Source organism: Neopelma chrysocephalum, unplaced genomic scaffold, assembly GCF_003984885.1.
Source record: "Neopelma chrysocephalum unplaced genomic scaffold, ASM398488v2 Primary Assembly neopelma1_75, whole genome shotgun sequence".
Classification (NCBI taxonomy): domain Eukaryota; kingdom Metazoa; phylum Chordata; class Aves; order Passeriformes; family Pipridae; genus Neopelma; species Neopelma chrysocephalum.
The window spans coordinates 11,891,686-11,901,718 of NW_020897736.1; the positions used below are offsets into that span (position 1 = coordinate 11,891,686).

Sequence of the window (10,033 nt, forward strand, 5' to 3'; positions counted from 1 at the left end):
GAGCAAAGACAGGCCTGGTTAAACACAAAAACTGGGGTACAAAACCTTAGAGATACAGGCAGGGATGTTCTCTTGAGCCACTTCAAGCTCACCTGCTACAACCCTGCAGTGCTCATCGGGAACGTGCGGCTTCCCGGGCTGGCTGGATTTCGTGGATCGTCTCCGCCGGATGAAATGTTCCTTCCCACTGAACGAGGTCTCAGATGAATTCACGGGCTGTATCAGCATGTGCTCTGATCCAAGCTGGATGTAGCCAACCTGTGCACAGAGAAGAGCAGAAATGCCCATCAGTTTGGTATCCAAACCTTGTCTATCAACCCAGTCTGAGCCCAGATCGTTCCACTGCAATCATTGTTTACAGTGGGAGGAAATTATTGTGGTCGTTTTCAGTCTGTACAACACAGACTAAAGAACTTCATCTATTTATTTTTGATATCACTGAGTATTTAGAAACAGTGTGCACTGTACATGAACAAAGGGGGGGTCTTATCAAACACCTTTGCCATCCCTTCTCCCTCTCCTTCCAGGTACAGCCCCACTCCAGATGGAAGCACAAATCTTATGAAATGCTCAGCTCACATGAGGACAAATAAAAAAAATCCCTTCAAAATCACCTTTCCAATTGCCAGGATTGCACTGTTATCAAGTGGCATTTTCTGTCTCAGTAGAGCACAGAGGTGAGACTGCAAACAGGAGACCACCTGCTTGTGTTGCTCTGGCAGACAACACTAAGGGAACTGATGTCAAAAGTAGGACCCGCAAAGCCACACACAGTCTTTGGGGACCAAATACCTCTTCTTGGCTACATTATGGGCCACTGCTCTCCCTGCCAGCCATGGGTTGGGTTTCAGAGGTCAAGTCAGGAATGGACTGTTTCCTCCATCCCTGAAATAAGTAACATAAGGAAGGCAAAGACCTTGTCTCAATAACTCCATAGGCTCCAGGTCAGAACACTAAATCCCTGCCTTCCTTGCACCAAGTCCAGGCCTTACACCAGGGCTGGCAAGAGCACCTTTGGAAGCCAGTTCTGCCCCAAGACAGCCCTCCTCTGCTCCCAACCCAGAGCTTTTAAGGTCCCTTTATGCTTTTTCCACTCCTTTTCTGGCACAAAAAGAAGACAGTGAAAGCGAAGGTATCACCTTAAAACTTAACAAAGCCTCCAGGTTTAGTAATCAACACTGAGGTTATGACACACTGCACGCAACAAGGGGTTCTGACTTCCTTTTCATTGCACTAATCCAGTGATTATTTATATTGCAATTAAAAGTCTCAAAGTGCATCTCTCCCATGCACCCCCCTGAGAGAACTGTGTAGGTCTGATCCAACTTCTGCTAACAAGAGGCCTCACTGGGCCTGCCAGGAGGTGCCTGTGGTGCACCTGAGAGGTAAAGGTGCTCACCAAGAGGTCCCAACACCAATCCTAGACACAGAAAAAGAAACCAGACCCCTCTGGTCCCCTCTCCCCATGTCCTGTGCCAGCCAGGCAGCTCTCCAAAGAAATGCTCTGCACGTACATGCGAACGCTGTATGTTCAACAGCTGACTGTACTAATGTGATTTATAATATACATTACATTCATACTGTATATCGTACATTTCCACCCCTCCCTGCCAAATCCAGTCCTCACGTACACCCAGGAAATCCCTTTGGCCTAGTACTTCCAGCAGGAGGAATTCCTGCCAACGGGAACAAGAGCTCCCCTCTTCTGACAGCCACAATAACGGAGTGAATTCAGGGGAAACCAGGATGGCTCAGAAAGGGTCACTGATTTCAAAAGTGCACTCAGAAAAAGAATAAAGCAATAAATGTTGGTGCCTCCATTTGCCACTGCAAAGCACAGCAGCAGTCTTGTCCCTTGTGTCTAAAGAGACAAGAGACACCTCTTTTGGGATCTTTCAAAAGAGACTTTGCCCTTGAGGCAAGGTCACTGTTTAAGTATAAAATGCCCTGACACCTCCCAGAAGGGCTCCTGTTTACACAGAAAAAAATGACATTATTTCTTGGCCCTACGAACTGCACACCAGTTTACAAGCCCCACTCTGCCCTGGGGTGTCCAAAGGGCTGCCTTTTCATTTCAGTTACAAGCTGGGCTTCGTCAGAATTGGTTCAGAGACAGCAAAAGCTCCAGTGACTTGTTCTTCCAGCCTCCCTTACGATGCTCTCCACGACTTCCCCTCCTTGTTCCAATCTTCCAGCTGGGAGGTAGCCCCAGCCCCCTTTTTTAATATAGGTTTTAATTATTTAGAAGGGTTGTAAATCTGGTGCCATGGTACTAAAAGCCACACCAGAGCTCCTGAAAGACTGCCAACCATTTCAGTTGGTGCCAAAAATATGTAAGAAGAAGTCAGTTCCATCACCACCCGACATTATCCCAACTTTCTGGCATCAAGCGTGAAAATAATTTAAACCATTGGAAAGGACTTATGTTTCACATTTGCCTTGGAATTGTGAAACCTATGAAGGGAAAGAGCCATGAGTCTTCACCCTGGAATAGGTTGGGAAGCAATCTCAGACTTAATCTGACAAGGCAAATAGAGTTTCAAGCAGGAAGTATTTGCAGGATTGGCCCTGTAAAGTATTCCTAGGGAGGTAAAATTTTCCCCGGTCTTGCCAGTTGGGTTCTAGAGAGTCCTCAAATCTGTTGGTGCAGATGAGATCTTTTGGACCTGATAACTTGAATAGTCTGGTCCTTATTTTGCTTTTTCCATTAGAAATGATTCCTCAGGTTGCCTCCCTCAAATCCCCCAACTACCAGACCTTACACTGGGCTAATCCAGCATGAGAGACCAGACAGCAGCACTGGGCAAATACTCTGTGCTTTTCTTCTCTAGTCTGATGGTCAGGGACTGCAGAAAGCTGGATTTTGGAGATGAAGAAGTAAAACAGACCAGGTGACTCTCAGAGCTATTTTTCCCACATCTCCAGAAATCATTCCAATTAAATAAAATGCTTTGGATCTGCCAATTCATGTTTGCTTGGGGAGATGTACATCAAAAGCTGGGATACTCCCTCTCATCCTTCTTTCTCTGTGAGAGTAGAAACAGGACCTACCACCGTTCCAGTCCCCAGGATTGCTGAATTTTGGGAAAAGCAGCTGCTGCCCAGCCCCACCATCCAGGAGTAATCAGGAGCCAAAAAATTCAGTGTCAAAGTTCATCATCATCTGCATTAATAATCGAACCTGGATTTTACAGTCAGTATGGCTGGACCATGGAGCTGACAGAATCCTGCAGCTCAGCTAACGGGAAAGGCTGGAATGATTTCAGCCCCACAAGGCAAACTGACAAGTTGATTAAAACAAACAATAATCCACACTTCCCACTACAGCCCCACTCACCACTGTGCTTAACAGTGGCCATATCCTTCACATTAAGGATATTCCACATCCTGAATTTAGAAGTCAGCTCAACATTGCTCACCAATGAAAAAACAAAGGTCCTGTTCTCCAAAGTACCAAAACATTCCCACGTGCTTTCATCCAGTTTTATACACACAGGGGTCACTCAAGCAAACTCTCTGATCTACTCTTGTACTACCAGTAGTTCACTTCTCTTCTACACATCATTTTCCTTGCCACTGGAGCTTTTCTTGGGCTAAATGACAGCAGGGGAAGGAGGAAGGTCCTCACACCACATGACTGAAATTACAACGGTAACAGGAATGTTGAGGCAGAGTATTTGCAATGGCACTGCCCTGCTTTGCTGGCACCGCTCTGTCTCTGTCCCCTGGGAGTGCTGGTGGAGCTACAACAGATCCAAACCTTCAGTGTCCTCTGCACATGGTTCTGGACCTTCCCACATGTTAATACTCTCCAACAGTTACACTGTTTTTCCAGCCCTTTTTATTTTCACATCTTTGAAGGAGATCTGTGAAATGCTGAATCTTTAACAGATTTTTCTTTTGCTCCTCAGTGTTCATTAGTTACATACACACGAACCCGCTGAAGAGAGAACAGATTTAAACATCTGACAAATTCCATCCCCTTCTCAATTTCTCAACTGTTACACTGTAAATCGTTGTTTAACCATTTCCTCCAAGTTAAAAGGAACTTCATGTTTAAAGTGAAGAACAAAACAACCCACAAACACAGCTTAATACACTTCATGTGGGTTTTAGTCCTATCCTTATTAATAACCATACTTCAGCTTTAGTTATTATTTACAAGGGCAATTCAAGCAAATTGAAAAGAAGAGTTTTAAGTTAAGTCTTGTTTCATGTCATTTCAGTTTTACACTCAGTTATGAGAGCAGACCATCCCCAGGAATATCTGACTGCACCTCTGCCCTGGCCTCCAAGTCTGCTAAACAAGGAAATCCCAGCATGTTCTCCCTTTTGTCCACTGTGGAAGAGGAAAAAAAATCCCAGCACACAGAAACCCCGCACGGTAATTTTAAGAGGTTTAACTTTTCAGCTCATGGCCCAGCTATGGATAAATGCCAGACAGCTCCTCTCCCAGACAAGGGAATTCAGCAGAGCTGAAGGTTTCCTCAGGGGAAATAGTATCATCTTCTAATCCCAGCATGCCTGCACTGCCCTGCTTCCCACAGCAGAGAGGCTCCTGCAGTCACCTGAAGGGCAGCACTGCCCCACAGCACACAAAAAACACTCCCTGCCACTGGCCAGGGACTGAGCTGCAGGAATCTGCTCTAAACCAGCCCTCACCTCCCTCTACTGCCAGTGAAGAAAGGCAACTGCTCCAGAGGGACAATTCACCAATCTGAAGTACCCAATAAATAGGATGAATCTCATCTTTATTGCTCACTCTATAGCAGACAGGCTTAAAACCAACAGGCTGTGGGTTCTTCCATATCCTTCCTCTTCTTCCCAAGGATAGAGGAGATTTACCATTTCACCAGGAGTCCTTGGAGTTACTGCTCATTCCCTGGAGGCTGCAGTCCAACCTACACAGTTCTCTTTGCCCTGACTGGCCTCCCATACCAGATCCAAACCCACACAGAGACACCCAGGTCCTGTGTAGGCTCTGACACCCACCTGCAAATCAGTGGGAGCTCAGAGACCCTACAAGAAGTCCAGATGGATGCTCTTATCATCTCTCCTTGCCCACAGCTGCCAAAGCTTGTCTACATCTACACCCTCACAAAGTTTAGGGATGGTCCCAAGTGAACAGGGCACACCAGAATGAGGAGCCACCACTCAGAAATACTTTAACAGGTTGGAAGATTTGTCCACCAGGAGCTGCCTGAAGTTTCACAAAGGTAAATGTACATGAAGCTTGGAAGAAAAGCAGCTCTTTTCTTCTGTGCGTGGATTGTATGAGACAATACTACAAAATGTTTAGGGTTTCCCAACTTCCAGCATGCATTGCTTAAGGTATAGTTTCAATTAATTTATTCCACCCTGTAAAGAGAAAATTCACTGTTGTCATTCCATGAACCCTTGTAATGTGCATCACCCACTTCCACCAACCCAGTCTGCACAAGGAAGTCTTGCTGAGTTCAAAGGAGACAAAAATGGGGTGTGAAAATGTTATATGAACTGGCCTGAATGGAGGGGAGCCACAGCCCTTCTCTTACCACCACTAAGAATGACAATCCACTTTAATTACAAACAGGCCAAAGAACAGTCCTGAACCCAAAATCAGAGATTCTGGATTTTAAAATGGAAGAGAAGTTACTCAGAATTAAAACTCTGCCTCTAAATGCATCCCAGTGATTTTCAGCTTTCAGATATGGTTCCTGAATAGAAAAGAGCTTTCCAGTTCATTCCTAAGTCAAAACCTAACGTGCATTTTAACACGAATCCATGATCCTCTTAAAACTCCAGCTGTTAAAAAGATGTAGGTACAAGAAATATGAAAAGCCTACACCTGTAGTAAGGTACTGATGCTGCAGTCCAGCACTTCAGCAGTGACAGTGACTCTGCTGTGGCTTCACAAAGCTGCAACTTCCCAAAAAAGGGGCAACTTGCTCTGCTGGCTACGGTCTTGTAGGCACAGGAGTTGCAGAACTTTGCCTGTGGGTGCGCAGCACCAGGGAAGGGCAGTTCAGTCCTGGGGTCAGAATCCAAGTATTTACACAACTGCATTCCCCACAGGACACAGTCCTGCCAACTGGAAGGCAGGAGGGCTTTTCAGGAACACTCTGCAACTGGCAAGAGGAACAGGAGGAGTATCCTCACCTGAGGTACTTTAGCTGGACCTAAATGATGAGAGCCAGGGTACACCAGTCCTGAACACAGACCCGACACAGCTACAAGAGCACAGTCACCCTTCCAGGCGCAGCTGGAAGCTGCAGCAGGAAGCTCCAGCAGCCACACACTGGTTAACAGCAGCATCTGCGAGCAGAGTTTAAAAAACAGAACCCAACCTTCAGATGCCACACTGGGAATCTGATATCATCACCAGGAAGCAATTGCTCAGTCTGGCTGCAGCTCAGTTTTCATGCCACTGTGTCAGGGATTTTGTTTTTATTAGAACTCCACTTGCCCCAACCATTTTATATCACTTTTGCTATGATTTATGGCAGGGCTGAGGAATACAATTACAGCAAAGTCTGAGCCAGCTGGAGATCAGGATACAGGATAACTGCCCACTGTACCTCTCAGCAACCAGCTTTCCTGAATGAGATGTCCTGATCACGCAGTTCCAGTCCAACGAGCACTCCCGTGCTGGAGTTTTCAGGAAACCTCCCACTGCAGTACTAGAACTGCTCAGAAGATAAATGCCAGGACAAACAGGCTGCAAGGTTTTCACTACCAAGGTCTTTCTTCCAGCCCAGCAGGCAGGTCTTGCCCATGTCCCCATCTGTGAAGCTGTGCTGCTGCTGAGGGCAAAGCCTTATTCTTCCTGTGGCAAACGGGGCTTTAGGAAGCAATGGGAAAATCCAAAACCCACTGTAGGGATGGTATTGGCATTTTAAATTGCCGGACTAGGAGGCAAAAAATTTGGGCTCTGGAGTCACCAGCTCTCAGTTCAGCTCATGGATAATGTGAGGCAAAGTCTTGATTCCTCTGATCCCAGAAAACATCTTACCACTGCATTGCACAGCTTTCACCACAGCTATGCTGGTTAACGTGGCCACTGCAAAAGGCTGTGTGAACACTGAAAGCAGCCTAAAATCTGACTTGTTTCATGTTTAAAAATGGATTTAAGAAGCCAAAGGGTCCACTTAACTAGAATGACGTAGTTTATCTAAATGTGATGTGGATCAGTTTAAAGAAACTATTTCAAAAATTAATGCAGTTCATTTAAGTTTAGTTTCATCCATCTCAAGTTAAGGTTCATCCTAAAGACACTCAAGTTGTCTGTTCTCTAGTTTTGAGCTCCCAAGGGTGTTATGAACCTTAACTCACTTGAATGTATCATGCACCTGCTTTTAGCCCTTTCCCAGTCCTGGTGATTATCTGAATGAAGAGTAAATGAATGGATTCCTCTAACAGGAAAGGAGTATCTGAACATGCAGAAACACCTCCCTCTCACAACACATCTGTCCACACCACTCTCAGCACTCCCAGGACCAGATGCAGACAAAGGCAAAAAGAGCTTTACCAACACTGTCACTAACACTGGGCTTTGGTCCCCAAGAGATGCCACAAACCAGCAGCTTTGACACCAATCCCTTTTTGATCCCAAGCTGATCTAGCTCTGCTATGCCAATTTAGTCATTGCTTAGAGTTCCTGTGACCCAAACAGATACTGCAACATTGCAGTTCATATTTGCAGAGTAATGAACAAAGACTACCTAGTCTTGCTTCTTTTCCAACTTTTCTACTGGGAATATCGCCAATCTTTTTCACCCCCTTCCTCCATTCCCTGATCTCAGGCAGTTAATACTGTGCCTACAACTACATTCCTCTTTTTTTTAAAGGTTCCTTCTCTGCTTGTTTGTGCTTTCCAGCTCCGTTGGAGCAGGTAGCTTTGGAAGCCCAGCACTACATGAACAGCATTTACAAAACACGCCTGGTGACAAAGGCACAGAGCTGGCAGTGATTTAAAGCCTGAACCAGAGATGTCGGTTTTAAGCCTCCCTCAGTGGAACTCAGCTCAATCTCCAGTGCCACTCAGACACTCAGCATCTCTCAGCCAGTTTGTTGGGGTTTTTTTAATCCTGAGGCACAGCGCCCTCAAATGGCTCAGGAGGAAAAGCTGGAGCCCTGAGGGCAGAGCATGAACTGCTTCTCACTGCAGTTTAAGGCTAAACCTCCATCGACAAGCCTGTCTCGAGCAGCACAAACCCTAGGACACACATCCCAGGACCACGTGCTGGGAATTAAAGCTTAATGCCCCGCTGACTTTCTGAAGTACTTCCAAGTTATCAACAGTAATTGCAAACTACTCATTGTCTCAGTCTTCACCCCTGAGAAACCTTCTGTCCCACGCAAGATCACCTGCTCCTACCAGGATGCTCAGAGGAGAACCAGGCCCTGCAGAGCCACCTACAGCCTCAGGTAGAGACATCCTGACACTTGTGGTAGGAAAAACATTCCTCAGTGGGACGGTTCCTCCAAGCACGCCAGAGTACCAGGTGTCCTCACACTGCTGCTCCCACCCAACACCCTGACACCGATGGCAGGAGCCAGGTGGGAAGGGCTGAAGAGCTGCACAGCTGCTGCAGGAGTGAGCCAGGCGACCAAATCACCCACAGTGGGACTCAGCCACCTGCCTGACGGTGACAAAACACGTTCCCTCTGCCAGGACACTCCTCTGCAGCACCCTCAGGCCCTGCCACCCACCCACAGTGGAGCCGCGGGAGCTGAGACTCCTCAGGGATGGCTGAGGCTCCTCAGCGATGGCTGGGGCAGCTCCACAGCAGAGAGCCAGGGCAGAACGCCCACCCTGGGACTGCGGCGGTGCTTGGCAGGGCCTGGGAGGGGAGGGGACAGGAGGGTCCCTGCGCTGAGGGGAGGTGAGGCAGGGGCATCCCTCATCATCCGGCTGATGGGAACAGCCCGGAGGAGGGGAGGCTGCCTGCACCGGGGGGATCGGGGCGGGATGGCAGCACCAGCCCGGCGGAGGGGAGCGGGGCGGGGTGTCAGTACCAGCCCTGCGCAGGTGCTGAGGGAGGCGAAGGAGTCGCTGCGGTTCAGCGCGTGTCCCGTGTAGAAGCAGAGCCGCTCCCGCGGGGGCCGCCGCTCCTCCCCGCGCCGCTGCTCCACCGCGAAGTCCCGGGCCAGGAATCGCAGGTCGCGGCGGAGGTGCAGGTACAGCTCGGCGCCGGCGGCGGGCAGGCGGAGCAGCACAGCCTCCTCCTCCTCCGGCCGCGGCAGCGCCCGCCGGCGCCGGGGGCCGCCGCGATCCCCTCCGGGCGGCAGCAGGTGGATCTTCTCCAGCGGCACTCGCTCCGGGATCACCACTTCCAGCTCCGCTCCGCCAGCTGCAGGCGAGAAGGAGACAGGCTCAGGCGCTCGCACCCCGACGGGGCGAACAGGGGGTTCCGAGCCCCCGGGACCCCCGCACAGAACCGGGACAGCCCCGCGCTCGGGTTTCAGCGCTGGAAACTGCGAACGGGCTGCGGAGACAATGGGGCCGGCGGAGCAGAGGAGTTTATTTCTCTCTATATACACACATATTAGAGACAGAAACGTGCAGGGAGGAGAGCAATAAAGCAAACGCTAAAGCTACTTGTATCGTTAAAAATATATATATATATAGCTCAGACACAAGCATCGCATTTCACCAACCCCAATAAAAATCTGCAGGGAGAAGGGGAAAAGCAGAGCGAGCCGCAGACGCAGCCAAGGACAGTCAGCAGCTTTCCACATGGAACGCTCCGGCAGCAGCGGCAGCAGCGGGAGGACAGGAAAAGAAAATAGAAAAGCCCGGAGCGATTCATCCCGCAGGCAGGGGATGCGGTGCGCGCCCCGCGCCCGCACGCTGCCGCCCGCGGCCGGACCCGCGGCGCGGGGCCGCCTTGTCAGGGCAGCCAGGAGCCCGGGGAGTGCTACCTGTGCCGGCGTCCAGTCCGCAGAGCAGCAGGCAGGGCACGACGAGGGGCAGGAGGCAGCCGTCAAACATCGTCGTGCGGGCGGCGGGGCCGAGCGCGGAGCGCGGCGGCGGCAGCGGGAGCGCGGCCCG

At 49.4% G+C, this 10,033-nt stretch overlaps 1 protein-coding gene across 1 annotated transcript in view; it reads right to left on the minus strand.

Annotated features, from left to right (window-relative positions):
• ADAMTS17 (ADAM metallopeptidase with thrombospondin type 1 motif 17) overlaps positions 1-9,981 on the minus strand; it is a 168,872-nt gene extending 158,891 nt beyond the window's left edge. The window contains exons 1-3 of the mRNA XM_027688787.1: positions 9,904-9,981; positions 8,998-9,332; positions 93-258 (exon numbers count right to left, since the gene is read on the minus strand). Of these exons, the coding sequence (XP_027544588.1) occupies positions 93-258; positions 8,998-9,332; positions 9,904-9,973 (571 nt within the window). The 5' untranslated portion in view covers positions 9,974-9,981. The remainder of the gene's footprint in view (positions 1-92; positions 259-8,997; positions 9,333-9,903) is intronic.
• Between the last annotated feature and the right edge of the window lie 52 nt (positions 9,982-10,033).